General features: G+C 52.5%; 1 protein-coding gene across 7 annotated transcripts; it reads right to left on the bottom strand.

Annotated features, from left to right (window-relative positions):
- Window positions 1-59: 59 nt before the first annotated feature.
- MICAL1 (microtubule associated monooxygenase, calponin and LIM domain containing 1) lies at window positions 60-11,626 on the bottom strand. Of its 7 annotated transcripts, none has more exons than XM_068551303.1 (25): window positions 11,290-11,625; window positions 9,458-9,791; window positions 9,157-9,364; window positions 8,773-8,877; window positions 8,450-8,554; window positions 8,184-8,339; window positions 7,358-7,458; window positions 6,363-6,620; window positions 5,994-6,109; window positions 5,664-5,790; window positions 5,387-5,468; window positions 4,646-4,793; window positions 4,027-4,217; window positions 3,726-3,817; window positions 3,561-3,602; window positions 3,252-3,335; window positions 2,980-3,136; window positions 2,590-2,666; window positions 2,029-2,299; window positions 1,815-1,912; window positions 1,435-1,548; window positions 1,217-1,310; window positions 919-1,018; window positions 732-805; window positions 60-336 (listed from the first exon to the last, which is right to left on the bottom strand). In XM_068551303.1, exons 2-25 carry the CDS (start codon window positions 9,713-9,715, stop codon window positions 188-190), a joined length of 3,207 nt encoding a protein of 1,068 aa, XP_068407404.1. In that variant the 5' UTR covers window positions 9,716-9,791; window positions 11,290-11,625; the 3' UTR covers window positions 60-187. The 7 variants fall into 7 exon arrangements, with proteins under 7 accessions (XP_068407404.1, XP_068407403.1, XP_068407405.1 ...); XM_068551302.1 differs by having other exon boundaries at window positions 9,458-9,759; XM_068551304.1 differs by having other exon boundaries at window positions 9,458-9,756.
- Between the last annotated feature and the right edge of the window lie 6,938 nt (window positions 11,627-18,564).

Here is an 18,564-nt window from a genome sequence, read left to right as displayed (position 1 = left end):
ACACAGCTGCCCTCCCTGCACACTCCCCCACCTCCCCCCTGTAGGTAGCCAAAGTCCTGTTTACGGCAGAAGCTTTTTTATTGTAAACAGTGAGGCCTCTCCCAGGCAGCCCCAATGAACAGGGTGGCACTGTCCTGGGGTGAGGCAGTCTTCCTTGCAGAGAAGAAGACAGGCAACCTACCCTCTTCTAGCCCTTGGGCCCTGGCCCCGAGGGCAGCTCACTGAGCCTGCGCTCCTCCTGGAAGCGAATGAGGGCATCTCGCTGGTTCACCACGTCCACTAGCTTCCTCAGGACCTCGTTCTCAGCCTGCTGGTCGGCAGCTGTCTTTAGGGCTTCTGAAGGGAGGAGGTGAAACTTACTTAGAGAACAGAGAACGGGGAGGGCGGCAGGAGAGGCACAACCTAATCCCGGCCTGTGTGACTTCTACAACCCCAGCTGTTTCCCACTCTGAATTTGGTTTATCAACACTAATGGTTTTCTAGCATTGTTTGTTTAGCAGCAACACCACTTTTAAAGGAATCTTGTGTAAAAGCCCAATTGTGCAGCTGTGATTGAACTGAAGGTGCGGAATGTGGGCCTGGAGCCCCATCCTCTGCCTTCCTCCAGTTCAAGAAGCAATTCAGAAGGCAGTTCAGCCTCAGAGGTGCTCAGACTAGAGGACTGTTGCCTGGGCAGTATCTGAGATCACGAGGCTTGTGCAAATACCAGCCTCTCCCCACATCCCACCTACCTTCCTGGTTCATGTAGGTTCGCAGTTCTTGGTCCAGCTGCCACTGTTTCTCCTCCAAGTTCAGCTCCTGCACCCTGTGGGGGGCAGGGATAGAAAAGGCACAGGTGTCTAGGGTGACCGAAGACCTGGCTGTGGGGCCTGGCTCACACGCCATCGTCCCCCACGCCCCAACTCCGACACCCCTTACGTGATCATGAGCTCAGCCTCCTCGGCCACCAGGCTGTTTTTCTTCTGAACAAGCTGTAGCAACTGTTCTAGCCATAGTGCCTTTTGCTGTTCGGGGGAACCTGACAAGAAGGAAGAAGAGGGGCCAGTCAGGCCTCTAACCAGGGTCACAGGAATCACGGCATGAGGAGCAGAACCTGCTGTGGGCCACAGCCTGGTAGTGTTTGGGCGGGGTGGGGGGGGGCGGTCGCTGGGGGTGGAACACAGGGCCAGAAGGCAGAGGTGTCTTAGGCTCGCTTATCCTCCCCATCTTCACTCACTGCCCCGGCTCCTCAAAGCCAGCTCCAGCTCCGTGCCCTTGGCCTCCAGCTCCCTCAGAGCAGCCTCGATCTCATTTTGTCGCCGTTGGATGGCCTGAGTACAAGACAGGAGGCCCAGGAGTCTGCGGACTGCTCCAGAACAGAGTCCCGGAGGAGCTCTGATACCCAGTCTCAGAACTCTGATCCCGTTAGAACGTCCGGGAACCCCTAGGCCACACCTGAGCCTTGCAGAACCGCTTCATCTCCTCCTCCTTAGCACGGCGCAGCAGAGTCCGACGCCACGTTGGGTAACTGTTCATGGTGCCTGAGTTCTTAGCGAAGTTCCACAGAACCTATGACAGTGTCACGTGGAGAGGGGTTGGGAAAGCTCCATTTGAAAGGGACCAGAAAGACCCTGGGCTGGAAGTGGGATACGTTCTGATAGAAAAGGTGGAGGCCTAGAAACATGAAAGCGTCAGACTGGGTGAGAAGACATTCAGAGACATTTGGGCTCAGAAGAGGTTGGGTGCTGTGGGTTTCTCCCGGGCAGGGGCCGGGGTATGTTTAGTGGATGCATGCTGGCCTGGGCAGAATAGGTGGCCAGGTTCCTCCCACTCACCTGTTCCGTGTCTGAGTCCAAAGGCACGTCTTCCTCTGCTTCCTCGTCACTGGAGCAGGGACTCTCTTCTTCCTCCTCCTTCTCCACGGCCACAAGAACTGAGCAGAGAAGTGGACATGGGCTGAGATCCCCAGGACCTCCCTCCCCATTCCCCACATCCCTGTCCAAGAATCCGAATGCCACCCGCCCATCCCCACCCTGGGCCAGCAGCTACCTTGAGGGCTCTGGACTGGCATTCCCCAGCCCACAAAGCTTCCCTCTAGGGCCTGGCGGGCCAAGACGGAGCAGCTTCGGGGGGGCTTGGGTGGAGCCTCCATTTCCGGGTCAGGGGTGAGATGAAGGGAGGATAACCGCTGGCGTTCTGGGCTGGAGAGGCGGATCAGCCGACGGGTGGGCTGGCTTGGGACAGGACTGGTCCCCTCCTGGGGGGCCACGGGAATCGAGGGGCGTGATGGCATGTTATTCTCACTGTGTATGGGAAGGTCCTAGAAGAGCCACCATATGCTCTGGTCAGTAACCTGCCCAGTGTGGGTTGAGGCAGCCCCTTGAGACAGATGTGGGCCCTGGCGTTCATTCATTTATGCCGTCTGCTGAACAGTGTCAGGCAGTGTTCTAGATACTTGGGATTCATCAATAAGTAAGACAGGACAGAGATCCCTGCCATCATGCCGTTTACACTGTAGTGGAGAACATTCAGTTACCCCCAGCAAAGCCTCGGGCTTAGAGAGCCCTTTCCTCTTTCCCGCCCGCCATCCCACACTTCCGCAGCTTTTACCTGACTCTCAGGGCCTCTGTCGCTGCTATCCTCTTTGTGGCCTGGCTGCGGCAGGTGCTGGAGGCAGTAGTAATGTCCTGGGAAGGCGGGAGAGGGGAGGAGCCATCAGATGTAGGCAGCCCGGTGACCAGATGTTCAGTTTATCAGGGAAGGTGGGGGTGACAGGCCTCTGCATTGGCTGATTAATTTATACCAGCCTCCTGGCTTCTCAGAACCCATTTGGGGCTTTGGAGGGGACAGAGGAGACGGAGCTCAGGAGAAGAAAGTGTCATCTTCAGCCTGTTTCTACCTCACGCCCAGCACCCCGGTTCCCCTCCACCTTCAAGCTCCTGGCCCCCCCAAGCAGGGCCAGACCCAGAGTCCCTCTGAATGCCTCCCAGGCCCACTCACCATCTCCTGGGTGCTGCCCGTAGCCACTTGGCCATAATGTGGCCTCACAGATATGGCAACGGAAGCAGCTCCGGTGGAAGAAACGGCCATTGGCACAGAGGCGTTCCAGGATATAGAGGTGTTCCCCACACAGTGCACACAGATCCTCGGCACTGGCCTGCACCAACCCCCAGGCCGCAGGTCAGCTGGAGTCCAAGGCAGCTGCCAGGTTTTTCCCTTCCCCTCCCTGCCCTTCCAAGGCCTCTGCCTGCAGACAGGGCCCCTGTTCTCACCTCCTGGTATTGGGATGCGGGTGTCACTGGTACATCAGGCTCTGGGACAGGTGGCTCCTCAGTACTTGGGGTCTCAGCCTCTACCTAAAAAGGTAAGTGCTCAGGCCCAGAGGTAGAGGGGCAGGATCAGCTGGGGAGTCCATGTGTACAGATGAATAGAAAGGACTGGAAGGGAAAGGGAGTGAGACTAGGAAGCGAGACTGGATGGGGGGGTTACAAGGAGCTGGGGTGGCGAGCAAGGCCTAGGGGGACAGGACATGGGAAAGAGTACCTCACGGAAGGGACTGTCCGGCCCCTGCGTGCATTTACCTCCACGCGAGGCTTCTTGCCACCAGCATCCTCCCCGTTTCCCTGCAAGAAGTCCTACGTTCTGAGCCTCCAGTTCTCCCCTTCCCCCATTCTGGACATCCTCATCACCCCAGGGATCCCCACAAGGAACCCACTGCCCAGGCCAACCCCACCCAAACTCCCCACCTGGACCCGGGTCCGTTGCAGGGTCCTCTGCAGTTTGCCAAGGAACAGTACAGCGCTGGCGGTGCCCGGGGAGCCTTGGCTGACTGGGCCTGCTGGGAGAATCAGGGTAGATGGGGGGCCGATACTGTACCCCCAGAACAGACAGCTATGTGCCAGCCCAGAAGGCTAAAGGAAATCCCAGGCTGTCCCTTAGAGGGCACACACGGGCACACACACACACACACACCACACACCACACACACACACACACACACACACACACTCTCTTCACCCCACCCCGTCCTACCCGCCTCCGGTTCACCTGGGTTGTGAGGTGTGCTCTTGAAGGCACTATGGAAGTGGCTGAGGTAGGCAATGAGGCCCAGTGGGTCATTCCCTGCCACCATTGCCTGTGCGGACAACACGGGCGTGATGCCCAGCTCATGCTCTGCCATCTTCAGCGCCCAAGAAGTCGCTTCCAGAGCCCCGACTCCCTGCAGCTCTGAGGGTTCCCTGTGGGGCGTCAGGGAGAAAGGCCAGTGGGAGACCAGAACTTGCCCCATGGAAGGGGGAGAGCGCAGTAGGGGAGGGACATCGGGAAAGGGAGGAGAGGGCATAAAGGGTTTTTTATTCTCTGTGCTACATAACGCCACCCCCCAATGACAACAGCATCTGGCCTTGGGGGGCTTCTACCATTCACAAAACTCTCCGTATTGAATGCATTTGATTCTCATGGGCAGGCAGAGTCAGGTGGGAAATCTATCTCTAGGGAAGCGAAGTGACTAGAGCAGGATTATTAGCAAGGGGTGGCCTGGGACGCAGCTGGGTGTGCTAACTGCTACACAGTGACTGCCCACCATTCCACACTGCCTGGAGAGGGAGGGGCAGAGGCATGAGAGGGATGGGCTATCATGGACCCCCAAGCCCAATTCCTGACTCACAGTAGGCCGGGCCGCAGCCGGTGCACGAGGGCACACAGAGCCAGCCCATCCGCCCAGGAGGAAGACAGGTTGGTGACATGGACCCCTGGGTAACCAGCCGTCTGCTCCTGGCACCAGTGTAGCAGCTCCTCCTGGGTGGCCACCAACCCTGGGAGAGGAAGCTGCGCTGTACTGAAGGCACCGGGGCCCGCAGAGAGAGCCCAGCTGCTGGGTGCGGGGTCTATATGGGAGGGGGAAGCAGGACCCACGCCTACTGGGCACCAGCCTAACACTCACTGTCAGCAGCACCTCCTTCATCCCAGTTTTCTCATTTGAAAAAATCTTTCTGGCAATAAAGTAGGGGAGTGAATAGAGTGAAACCACTGCTGGCCACAGAGAGGGCAGCAGGCTATGAGGTGAGGGGCAAGGGAGGCGCAGAGACTAAAAGGAGAGGCAGGTTTGGGGTCTGCAAGGCGGGAAGGGGCAGAACAGCTGAGAACAATGCAGCTCGGCTGCCATCCAGCTGTTGCGTTACAGTGGCTGTTGAAGTGCTGAAATACTCCACACAAGTTGGCAAATGGCTGCTGCTGAGCACCCCGCTGCCCTGCACTCTCCAGGAGGCCCCAAACATCCCCACTGCCCAGCAGTGCTCCAGCACCCTGCTCCCTGCCGCCAGCGGCTACCACTGCTCTGATCACTGGTGCTTGTGCCTCGCTGCTTGGTAAATATTTTGGACGTGGCCCCGGAGGAAGGCCCACTCACCAGTGGCCGGCTTTCCTGAGTCTGTCTTGTCACTCATTCTCCGCACAGGCTCCTTGGCCTCCACATCATACAGGTCTCGTACCTAAGGCAGCCCCTCTCAGGTCTCCAGGCAGGCGGACCACACCCCCCACCCCCCGCCCCAGTCCATGGGGGAGGGGCTGCCTGGGTGGGACTCACCCACAGGGCAGGGACTGGGCAGACCACAGGAGGGAAGGCCTGACCTGGGGTGTGGAAGCTGACCTGGGAAGTCTTGGCGGGCGGTGCCAGGGGTTCTGACCTGACTGGGGGTCACGGCCCGGAGGTTCAGGTTGGGATAGCGGGAGGCTGGGTCCAGCCCATATTGGGCCACATTGCGGTGCATGTTTTCTGGGGATGTCTGTGACAGGAGCTGGTACAAGCTCTCTCTGGGGAGATGAGGGCGGGGGACGGGCACACGTGGGAGGGCACCATCAGCACCCACCCCTCCAGAAGCGCCAGGCCTTTCTTTCGTTCTCTTTTCCCTACGCCCCCATCTACTCAGCCAGCATCCCTGACCCTACTCCTGACTCTTGTCCTATATCCAGCCCTGCCCCCACCCCGCCCCCCAACTCCCCAACTCAGGCCTCACCTCTCTGCCAACACCTCTAGGGGCCCAGCGCCCTCTGCCCAGCGCTTCACCATCCAGGCGGCGTCAAAGGCTGCCAAGAAGCCCCGGGCCACTCCAGTGCCCAGGGGCCAGAAGGGCTGCAGGGGCAGAAGGACAGGAAACAGCTCAGAGAGAGTCCAACAAGGGTGTCCACGCCCAGATGACCCCAGGGCCATAGCAGAGGGGGCCCTGACACAGCAAGCCACCCTCTGCTCCTCCTTACAAGCAGCAGACCCTTTTATACCCACTCCTTCCCATGAGGCTGCTTCCTCCCCCAGCCAGGGAACCCCTGTGCCTCCTCACAAGGGGTCCGGAGAGCCCCTCCCCAGTCAGGGGACACTGACCCCTCACCTCCACCAGGCAGTCCCCAACCAGCCCCAGCAGCAGGCGGGCGCCATGTTTCTCCTGCACCCGAGCAGAGCTCTCTGCCCGCATCATGCTTGTGAAGTCAAAGGCAGAGACGTCGGGCCGCCCGTGGGCATCCTGGGCAAACTCCAGCTTCCCGAGCTTGCCATGGGTGGCGAAGTCGGCAGCTGCCCGAGCAAAGCGCTGCAAAGCCTCGGGCACCACATTGGCACTGCCCAGCAGCCGGTCGGTCTCCGGCCAGTCCTATGTGGCCAACAGATCAGAACCAGCAGGGTCAGTTGGGCCATCACGTCCCCGTAGGTGTAGAAGGTACACATCCTAAGGCCCCAATAACGGGCTTCCCCAGACTACACAGCAGTTGAAGGCTGAGCTGGGAGGAGAATTTGAACGTCCAGCCTCCCACGCTCGAGCCCCGTCCTCAACTCTCAGCCTGCCGCTCGCTGGGGGTCCCAGGTCCCACCCTGCCTCCAAGGCCCAGTATCATTACTGTTACCATACACCTGCTTTGGACAAGTCACTGAACTTCTCAGAGCCTGTTTCCCCATCATTTAGAGATGACGTACCTAACTTCTCAAGGTACTCATGTGGATTAGGTGAGAAAATGAACACAAAGCTCTCAACAAAGTACCTATCACATAGTAGATGTTCAACTAGTTCATTCAGCAAATCCTTTCAGGGTGCTACTACATAGCAGGCACCATTCTAGGCACTGGGAATCATCAGCAAACAAGAGACGGACAAAACCCCTGCCCTCATGGAGCTTACATTGTGTAGTCCCGTGGCTGGAATAAGGTGTTTAGCCCAGAATATGATTCAGGTTGCCACATAAGTCCCAGGGGAGAAGAGCTTATTGAGGTGGAGGAAGTGCCATCGCAGAGAGGATGGACTCCCTCCACACCCAGGGGCAGACTGTGTCCAGGCCTGGCCCCTACCTCCCAGGGCCCCCCACCCACCCCTCCCTGCCTGGGCCCAGGCCCCACCTGACGCAGCACCCCCAGCCGTAGCAGGCACTGCTTCTTGGCTGTCATCACAAAGTAGTGGGTGTCATCCTTGTAGTACACGATGTTCTCCAGATCAATGCCTGTGGGGACAGGGCAGGGTGCAAGGGATATGCCTCCTCCTCATCACGTGTCACCTCTCCAAATACCCCAGCCATGCTTGACCTCTGAGAGCTGGGATCACAGCTCAGCCTGCAGCGGCACCTCCACCCACACACACAGGGGGGCCCATGAGTTCTGGTGGCACAGTGGACCATCTGTCCCAGGCCCAGGAGGCCTAAAGGTGTGGAGCAATGTGAGAAACTTGGGTGGGGTGGCAGCTGGGAGACGTGCACCACATAATCCACAGGCTTGCAGAGGACAGCCTGGCTTCTCCGACTGGTATGTGCACACTCCGGGAGGCGTGGCAGTGCGAAGCCAAAGTAAGCATAGGGCACCTTCTGGAAGTACCACTTTCATTTTGAATATGCAGCGCTTTGTTTTGGTTTGGTTCTTTTGAATTTTCGAATTTTGTTTTATTTATTTTTTATTCAGCAGGTTATATAACATTTTTATATTAAAGCATATGTAAAGAAGCACAAAGCAAAATCCCATGCACTTTGCAAGAGATTTCTAAGACTTGTCATGCTGGGTGGCCGAGTGGGGCTGTGGCTGCTGAATCCCTGGGGGCTCAGGTTCTTTGCTGCCAAGACCACAAAGATGGAAAAGTACGAGATTCCTTGGACTGCAGACAGGTCTGAGAGGGAGAGGTGGGAGGCAGGCCACAGTCAGGCACGAGGAGGGGAAACCCTGTGAGGGGGGTCCTGACCTGTGGCTTTCAGCAGGCTCTGGAAGAAGCTCTGGTTGTAGATCCTGGCCACGCCGCTGATCTCGGGCACCTGTGTCTCTTCCACGGTGCGCCTGTTCACAAAGTTGGCCGTGATGCCAATGGCCAGTTTGCCGCGCATTTCCCGCACTGTGAAGCCTAGAGGTGGGGACAGGGGGGTGGTGGCAGGAGGAGGATGGGTGTAACAGCCTAGAAAGGCCCACAAGGAGCTCAAGATGCTGGCTTCTTCGAGGGAAGGGATCACTCACCTTCAGGGACGAATTTACCTCCAGCTGCAGAGATGAGGACATCAAATTCATAGTTGGCCAGTTGGGCTGGGGGGCTGGGCTGGAGCTGGGCACGCCAACCACTCCCTGGGGCAGAGGGTGTGAGTGGCACAAAGGTGTGGAAATCTGAAGGGGCCCCTGTATTCCCAGGACAATCCAGTGAAATAATTAAATAAACGTTTAAAGGGTTTTATGGTTCAGAAAGCAATGACACACTGTCTATCAAATTACACCTTCACAACAGCCATGGAAAGTAGGTAAGGAAAGAAATACTTGGGGGTCCTCAGGAGCAGCGAAGTACTTACCCTTTCTGGGAGGGGGCTGAAGGCCAGTGAAAGTGACACCCCAGTGAATTTCCACCCCCAGCAGTAATGCCACTTTCAACAAAAGCAGCTGAAGTTGCCGGATGCCTGGAAGGGAGAGGACATTAGGAACAGGGACCCCAGGTCCCCCCAGCCTTCCCAAGCACCAGTGTGTACCTGGTCAGAGCCGGAGAAAGTCTTAGAGATCACTCAGTCCAACTGCCCATTCTACAGGTGAGGGCCCTGAGTCCTGAAAGCCTCCTGGCTGAAGTGAATCTTATCCACCCTGCCTCTTGGCCGGCCCAGCAGCAGCCCCCCGACCCCCTCCACTGGCCTGTCTCTAGGCCCAGGCTCACCCGCCCCTCCAGGCCACCACATGGTGCTCACTGATGTGGTCCAGGGAGCCTGTGCAGAAGCGCCCATAGAACTTCTTGGCGCCGAGTGCCCGAAGGTCATGGATGGTGAAGGGCCAGAGGTGGAGCACGTTGTGGCGAGAGAACTTGGTGCGCTTTTCCACCAGCACCACCCGGGCCCCAAGCATCGCCAGCTCCACAGCAGCCCGCAGCCCACAAGGTCCGGCACCCACCACCAGGCACTGCGAACACACAAGGCAGCATCAGCATGGCATCTGGCCCCTCCTCTGACTCCCCCCACTCTCCAAGCCCCGTCCCAGGCACCGTGTACCCACCTTGGTGCTGGTGCAGGCCTGGCCCTGCTGGTAGACAGGCTGGCTTGCTCTCTTGTCCAGCTTGGCCCACAGTGACTTGGCACTCCAGTAGTTGAGCTGGGCCTTGATCTTGTGGTACTGGGGCAGCCCCCCACCGGGCTCCAGCCCCAGGGCCCTGCATAGCCCCTGGAAGCTGCTCAGCACATCCTGGCACAGCTGGGCCTGCAGGACGCTCTCAAAGTGGGCATGCGCTGGGTTGGTGGAGGTGGGTGAGGCCATGGAGACCTCTGGGGCTCCCAGGGAGGGGCAGGGGCACGTGGCTGCTGGAGAGAAGGAAGGAGGAGAAGGGAAGAGGCTGGAGAAAGGAGGAAGGGAAAAGGAAGGGGAGGAGAAGAAAGTCTGGTATCCCCAGGGAGCTCCAGGCCCAACCCTGATTGGCTCTGCTCCTCTCTGCCAGCTGCTCCAGAGACAACTGCTATCCCTTCCACTCCAAGTGAAACTTGCCAAATTTGGAAATGAAAAATCAGCAGTCCTGGGCACAGAGGGCATGCGGAAAGCCAGGGAGCCTCCAGCTCAGCCTTCTTGCTCAGGGATCTCCAAGCCCTGCTCCATCTCTGGGGCCCAGGGGACAGGAATTCTTACCCTGCCTTCCCGAGGCCCTGGAAGCAGGGCACAGGGGATTTCTCAGATGTCAAGAGGGCAGGGTGCCCAGGAAGAGAGTTTTCCGTGCAGTATAGACAGGGACAGATCTAACACCGGCAACACCAGCTGCTAGGCACATGTACTGCCCCATCTCACCCCAAGCCTCCCTGTGCCCAGCACCCCTCGATGGACTCAGTGCGACGCTGGGTGTGGGGTGCGTCTTATGCCAGGGGCAAAGTTCTCCTCCTTAGCACTGCTCATTGCCTCCCCACGGGGAGGAGATGGTCTCTAACCCTGTAGGTTCCACTTCCCACCACCAAAATACTGCAAGGAACAGCCCCAGGATGTTGCATCTGACTGAGTAACACACAACTGGGTCTATTTCTGACTCACTGTGGTCAAAATACTTCCCTTGTGACTTGCCACTGCTCCAGTGGGCCACAGTACGGTTGGGGGACTTGGGGGGGGGGCGGCGACAGGGCAGCAGATTTCGCCCCTCCCAGCTTCCTCTCACTCCCATCGACACCCCACCCCATCCCTGCATGCTCTCCCAGGAATCTCCTGAGACAAGGCCTCCCTTTGTCCCCTTCTCCCTCGCTCGGGCCCCCACGCAACTTGAGGGGTGTTGGAGAGAGCTTTCTCACGCTGGGACCCGGAGGAATCAGAGGGGACGGGGATGTGGTTGCCCACGGGGGAGTTCGGGAAGGTGGGTGGCATTGATGGGGGGAGATCCTTGGGCTGATCCCCCTCACCCTGCTCGGTCGCCTCACCGGTCCCTGCCCGAGCCCAGCGGCCAGGCCGAAGCAGGAGATGAAAATCGCCGCCGCAGGTCACCCGGACGGGGGCGGACGGAACGTCAAGAAGGGCAAAGGTCTCTCTTGGGGGGGTGGGAAGGAGGAAGACCTCGGCGAAGTGGGGAGAGGGGCGACCCAACCTGTAAACACCAGGACAAATAATGCGCGAGGGGTGGACCGGTCTGGAAGGATGGAGAGGGAGCTGGACCACTGGCAGCGGGGGTCGGGGGTACTCACACTCTAGACCGTACAGTCTGGAGAGGGGCTGAGCAGGGCGGAGGTGCAGAGAGACGGGCCGGACCGGCCAGGCGGAATTCAGGAGGGCCTCGAGCCACATTTCCCCGGAGGCGCATCCCTACTCCTACCCCGGGCCTCCGCGGGCGGGGGCCGCACATTTGGCGCAGCTGGACAACTTACCAGGGGGCTCGGGAGCCCGTAGGCGCCGCTTCCTGCCAGGCGGGCGTCCCAGTCCGGCGGGTTGGGGGACGGGGACGGAAGAAGGGAGGTGGAGGAGGCGCGGACCAAAAGCCGGGATTGCAGGGCTGCGCGCCGGGTGCGCCCGGCCGGGGAGTTAGCAGGGTGTGAGCTCCCGCACAAGGGCACGCGGCCCGCAGAGGCTTTATTCGCGCCTCATTAGCATCTCATTACCCGGCGTTTCCCGGCTGGGGACAGCCAGGGCCCCGCCCATGGCTGCAGGGTGGTGCCCGAGGGCGTGGCACCGCAGGCGCCGCTTTCCGCTTGAGGGCCGAAGACCCGGGCCCCGCCTGGTGGGGGCCAATGAGAAGCGGGTCGGAGGCATCCGGAGCCCTACTGCGCACCCGCGGCCTCTGGCTCCATCTCGGAGCCTGCGCCTGAAAGCTAGGGCTTCCCGGGAGGGCAAGGCCACCCGCCCTTGCGCAGTACGTACTGCGCGGCCGCCCCCGAGAACTGGGCGGAGAGGGCGCTCGGACTGGCCAAAAAGTTTGCAGAAGCTGTTGGATGCATAGGTAGCATCTGCGTCCTCCTCACCTCTCCTACCAGGAGATCCACGGCCCGGGAGCCCCACGATGGATCCAAGCGCGGGGTCCGCCTACCCTGCAACCAGTCTGCCTCTAGACCCGAGCTGAGGGCAACCGGCACGGATTTAGAGCCCTGGAAACTCGGCAGTCTGCAGCTTCCACAGCGGCATGAGTGAGCGGGCAAGAGGGTCTTGGGGGTGAGGGTACTAGACCACTACTAAGACAGGCGGAAATGAGAAGGGTGTTTGGGTGAGAGGCTAGTTCCCCAATATTCAAGAATGCCTTGGAGAAAGGACCCACAGAGCTGTCAGTGCTGAAAAGGGCTTGAGAGACCTTTGGGATCAACTTCCTCATATTCCCCATAAGGAAACAGCTGAATGTGAAGGCACTCTTCCAAGGTCATTCAACTAGTTAATATTAATAAAACATCAATCTCATTTGTTAAGCATCTACCATGAATAATATTACCTTAATCTCAGTGATCACATGAGTCCCACTTTACTGAAAAGGAAACCGAGGGTCACAGAGGTTCTGTGACCCGCAACAAAGTTACACAGCAAGTGGCAGAGCTGGTATGGAGCCCAGGTCTATCTGGACTCCACTACACCAGTGTTGATCCAACGTGACTAATGAAAGGCTGGCTTCGTAAGAAGCTGTTTCTTGTTTGGAGGAAGTGACACAACAAACACTAACAAAACAGGAATGAATGGGAGGGTCCTCCCCTTGAGATCCGGGGACGGAAAAGAACTGGGTACCCTATGGCTCTCCCCTTCTCTTTATTCTCACTTTGCATTTCGTCTGGAAACCCTCTGAGAACAAGTAAGACCTGTATACTCATACTGCTCCCAGCTTGAGCTGAGAAGCAGGCAGGGAAGGGGAAATGCCTGCTCTCTGCCAGGAGAGGCCTGAATTCAGCCAGGTCAGGCTCAGGAAACTAGGACAGCCTCCCAGTTGGGCCCATTCTAGCTCTTGAGTATGACTAGTTGAGTATGACTAGTCATTTGGCTTGAAATCAATTTGCCAAATATCGGACACACCTATATTTAAATACATAGTGTAAGAAGGGTTCTAAAGTCCAGTATGAATGGGTTACCAGGCTTTTAGAATCACTCCATTTCCCTTTCATTAGCTGATGGTAAATAGGCAGCTGCTCTGATTTAGTGGATTAGCTGAGGCCCAGCAGGGTCTGGCCCTTGACTCAATGACTTGTGCTCAGCCAAACAGGGTTATGTGGCTCTCTGAATGGCAGATGGTAAAATTTGTCTTTAAAAAAGATCACAGAACAGTAAATGACTTCATCAATGCTTAAAAAACTGCTGACTTGGGAGTTTCACTTTATGTTAATTAAAGATACACAGTGGAGCAAAGATCAATGGGGAATATATTGGTTTGTAATCTAGAAGATCTGGCCAGATGCCAGCTTTGCTTCACACAAACTTACGTAACCTTGAAAAGTCACCAACCACCATGCTTCAGTCTTAAATCTAAATAGAGGCAGTTTAATTACTCAACCTCATCAACCCATTTTGATTCTAAAATCCTATTGTTCAATGTTGGTGACTCTAAGAAATGTATATAGTCCAGAAGGCCCAAAACAAGTTCTATTTAGATTTTCTTCAAAAAAAAAAAAAAAAAGACCTCTAATAAAACTAAAAGAATAAATTATTATTTATCTACAAGTGTTTCTCTTCTTAATTAGAATCTTATTTGAGTCATGATCCACATTATATGTGTATATGAAACTAAAAATACTGGCACAAACACACTGGCTAATTCATATTGGGTCAAATAAGTGGTTGATACATGAAAAGTCAGTTTGTGGTTTTTTGGCCATGCGGCACAGCTTGTGGGATCTTAGTTCCCTGACCAGGGATCGAACCCCGGGGCCTTGGCAGTGGAAGTGCCGAGTCCTAACCACTGGACTGCCAGGGAGTTCCACAAAAAGTTAAGTTTTAAAAGAATCACATTCTAATGTTTTTGCAAATAATCACACCAGCAGTGGCCTAGGTCAAAAACCTGAGCCATTAAAACAGGATCCCTTTCCTCTAATCCACATCATGTTCTGTCTTCCTGCAATGCCATCCTTACTTCACCTCCTAACCTTTCATCTCCTGAGCCTGGAGTCAGAAACTAGATCCCTAGCACTGCAGGTGACGGTTCTAAGCCACCCTATATATGACTTTACACCTGTAGGTCAGCGTGTTCAAACACCACAGCCATGGTCATGGTCCTGGGTCAGGAGCCATGGCTGCAGTGTAAACAGGCAGACACGGCTCCTAATGTAAAAATAATTATCAGCTGAGACCAAAGTGTAGCGTGCTGTGGACGGATATGAAAGTGTGGCTTGATTGAGATCAGAGGGTCAGGGAGGATTAGAGGGTGAGGAAGCGACACTTGAACTGAATTCTGACAGATGTGCAGACGTTAGTGAGACAGAGAGTAATGGGCAGAAACCTTTCAAGCCTGAGAAACTGCCTGCCTTAAAGCCTAAGGCAGGAAGTTGCCGGGTATGTTTGGGGAACAGCCAGGAAGACAGTGTGGCTGGAAGTGAGAATGGGGAAGGGACCCAAGAGGAAGATGGGTTGGGGATTTTATTCTGAGTGCAGTGGGAAACTGCAGGATTGTAAGCAGAGCAGAGATAACAATCGTATTTGCAATAATAACATGATATCCACGCACTTAGCAAGGCACTCTGCTTGATGCTAAGGGCCCAATGGTTAAGCCCAGATAGATCACCATTTCCAGCAGAGAAAGGGGTGGGTGAGGGGAAGAAAGGCAGGCCTTGGCAGGAGTCCAGGCAAGAGGATATGGTGATGGTGTAGCAGTTGGGATTGAGAAGTGGATGGACTCAAAATATAGTTTGAGATGAAACTGACATAACTTGATGATGGATTGGGAGTGGGGGTGAGGAAGGGCCCATCAAGAATGACTCCCAGCCTTCTCTCTTGGCTGATAAGAGGGAGATAATTGAAAGTTTCAGTTTCTCATTCTTTCTTACCCTTCCCTGCAACTTTATCCTCTATATGCCGCTTTTTATTCAAATACCTTCCCCAGAAGTCAAAGTGTGATGATTTCATAGATTCCGAGATAACACAAGGGACAAAGATTAAAAATACAAATACATTCAAGATCTGTTTACTTTCCCATATTTTTGTTATGAGAGTACTTTCATACTTCAGACATTAAGATTATAGGAAAATCTGTCCAGAAGTCACTTAATCATACTAGAATTATCTATGAGAGGTAGATTTTTAAAATGTAAACATTCTTGTTTATAACCCTAATTTAGCCTAAGGAAGCTTCAGTTTAACTTTTCATCTAACAAGGATAAAATACAAATGAACTAAAACCAAGAGCCAAACTATTCTTTTGGAAAATCTTCAAATCCATATTTTAAATCTAATATTATGGATATTAATTCAAAATAAATAATAAATCTATGCTGTAAGACTGGGGAAATTCCCTGAGCTCTGCTCAAATTTTTCCCTTTCTACATAGTAGTAGAAAGGGATACAGTAGTATTTTTCACTTACATTAAAAAAGAAAAAAGCTAAGATCTCTTGCTAATGTTACCTAAACTTGTTACCTAAAAGCTCTCCTACTCTGGTACATTTCCAGTGAGAATGGTGATATGTACATATAGTCCAGTCAACTTAAGTGTTTGTTGCTTAATTACGTGTAAAGAATTTGAAAGCAAGATAAACTATCACAGTGACATTCCAGCTTCTTTTAGAGGTCATTCCTTTGTACCTGCTGTTTACAAAAGGCAAAAGGGGGATTTTTTATTTTTAGAGGTAATTCCTCCAAACCTGTTCTTTACAAAAACAAGACAAAGCGTTTTCTTTCAATTCTTGAGAGTTTAGGCTTATTTTAGTTTGGAAACTGAGGATGAAATTTTACCTGAGTACTTATAAGGGTAACCAAAATAAAGTAAATCTGCCCAAAATATAAAATATCCTCAATCAGAAGTTTAAAAAAAGTTCAAACAGAAGTTCAGGTTAGTTAAAGCATTTTCGCTTTAGTAGTAACTTTCAGCCAAGTGGTAAATTTCAATTAAGCTTTAAATGAATAGTAGTAAAATACTGACCTATTATTAATATGGTAGTTACTGCATTTCTGTAGAAAGATTGTAACTTTTACTATTATTGTTCTATGTAAAAAGTTTATGATTGTATGCTAAAATTTCAGACACAGACCCTCAATTTTAGTCAAAAAGGTTCTGTTACATAAAGCAGATCATATGTAAAGAGAAATCCAGCTTAAAGTTTCAAAAGGCTGATGGTATTAAGCCCATCTGGTGGAAGCAGCCACCCCTGTGCCCCAGTTCTGGCTCTGCCACTTACTGTGTGACCTCAGGCAATGGACTTCATCTGTTGGGGCCTCAGTGTTCTCATCCATAAAATAGGCATAATAATATTACCTCATAGGAATGTCATGAAAATTAAGTAAAATAAGATTGTGCTGCAAATGGGTTACAGGTGTGTCCCAGACACTGCTTCCCGCCTCACTCCAGCTGCCGTTGTTACTGGCTGAATTGTGTCCCCCCTACCAAATTCATGTTGATGTCCTAACCCCCAGTACCTCAGAATATGACTGTTTGGAGGTAGTGCCTTTAAAGAGGTAACTAAGTTAAAATGCGGTCACCGGGGTGAGCCCTAATCCAGTATGAGTGGTGTCCTTATAAGGAAATCAGGACAAACACAGAGGAAGCCCATGTGAAGACACAGGGAGGAAAAGATGGATGGGAGGCCTCAGAAGAAACCAATCCTGCCAACACCTTGATCTCAGACTTTCAGCTTCCGGAATTGTGAGAAAATAAATCTCTGTCGTTTAGGCCACCCAGTCTGTCGTATTTGTTATAGCAGCCCTACCTAGCAAACTAATATGCCAGTCATGGCCAGAGGTGCCTGGAGTCCTCTAACTGAAGGGTACTGTATAAGTCTTTTTTGTGCACCATGATATGGAAAAGGTTTCAGAAGCCCTAAGATACAGACCTAACATACCTGGCTTTCCTCCTGGCCTATAGTAAAGACTCAATATGTGCCAGATATTGTTATTATTCCAATTTATGAAAACCTAGGTGTAAGCATCTATAATGAGACTCTCATATTCCTTAGCATCATTTAACCGGTTGCTCACATTTACAACACAAGAACCAAATGCAGAAAAATACACAGAGGAGAGGTAGAAAGAGGAGTTTCAAGAAACACAGGGCCAAGCACAAGAACAACAGCTCATTTTGATGGCAAGAGCTCAAGTCTTCCCAAGGCTAGCCCTCTACTGAGAGAAAACCAGAGATTCACCTTCAAAAGTGACAAGGTCGTTTCAGCAGTCTGAAAGCATAATATTCTACTAATCCCCAAGAAGTACAATTTGTATTTCTGCACTTGTTAAAACAAGTATTTAAATTGTGCAAGCTTAGTACAAAATAAGTTGTGAAAAAATTAGCCAGCAATTTCTCAAAGACACAATAGAAACATTTTTACGTACATGTCATTTCCTTTGGGTGCAGTCACTGAACTTTAAAATTGAGGATACCACCCTGGCGGTTAAGACTCCATACTCCCAATGCAGGGGGCACAGGTTTGATCCCTCGTCGGGGAACTAAGATCCTGCATGCTGCACGGCATGGCCAAAACAAACAAACAAAAAAACCAATGAAACCGTAAAATTGAGGATTTCCTTCAAAGGGGCAGAATGTATATTTGGGACACAGAAGAGAGGCTTGACTTATAAAGCTATCCTTTTCTCACTTCCCTTTGACAGCTGGTCAGATAACCCAGAACTCTTCCAGAAGAGATTTTTATGGCTGAGACTGGCTCTCACGCTAGAGACGGGTAGGCCTGTGCCACAGGAGCCACTAGCCACATGTGGCTACCAAGTGCTCACAATGTGGCTAGTGTGACTGAGGAACTAGGTTTTATTTTTAATTAATTCTAATGTAAATTTAAAAACTGATACTTGTTTGTTATTGGGGAAAAAATTATGTCTGAAACTACATGAATATGTGAATCTAGGTTTTCAACTGTAAATTGTATAAATCCTAAAAACAGATCAAGTGTGTCCCATGAACATTAGCATCCAAACTGAGTGTGCAGTAAATGTAAAATACACACCAGATTTTGAAGATGTAGTATGAAAAAATGAATGTCAAATATTATTATATTTTAATATTGAATATTTACATGCTGAAATATTTGGCACATGTTGGATTAAATAAGCAATTTTAATCTCACCACTTTCTTTTTATGTTTTTAACGTGGCTACTAGAAAATTTTAAATTACACATGTGGCTCACATTACATTTCCCTTAGCGCAGAGGCAGACTGTCATAAAGCTAGTTAAACTTGACTTGTAAATAGTCATATGACCATACTTCCTGAATAATTATCCAGCTACCCAGAGTGAGTAAGTAGTTAAGCATTCATCTGCTTTAATACTATATATCTCCTGGCGAAAATGTGGGCCAGTAGGCTTTGAAACGCTGGTAAAAACACTGCACTTTAACAATAAGGTAAATAGTTTAAATGACTAAAGTCAAGAACCTGAAATAATATTTAGGGCATAAGTGTATTTGTAAAAATTATATCTCTAGTCAGGCCTAATTTAACATACCTTGGTTGACACATATAAATCATTTATGAATTTTTGAATTATATACAATAGAATATACTTTGCTAGATATGTCAGAAAA

This window comes from Eschrichtius robustus, chromosome 9 (genome assembly GCF_028021215.1).
Source record: "Eschrichtius robustus isolate mEscRob2 chromosome 9, mEscRob2.pri, whole genome shotgun sequence".
Classification (NCBI taxonomy): Eukaryota; Metazoa; Chordata; class Mammalia; order Artiodactyla; family Eschrichtiidae; genus Eschrichtius; species Eschrichtius robustus.
This window is presented reverse-complemented; position numbering and strand designations above follow the sequence as displayed.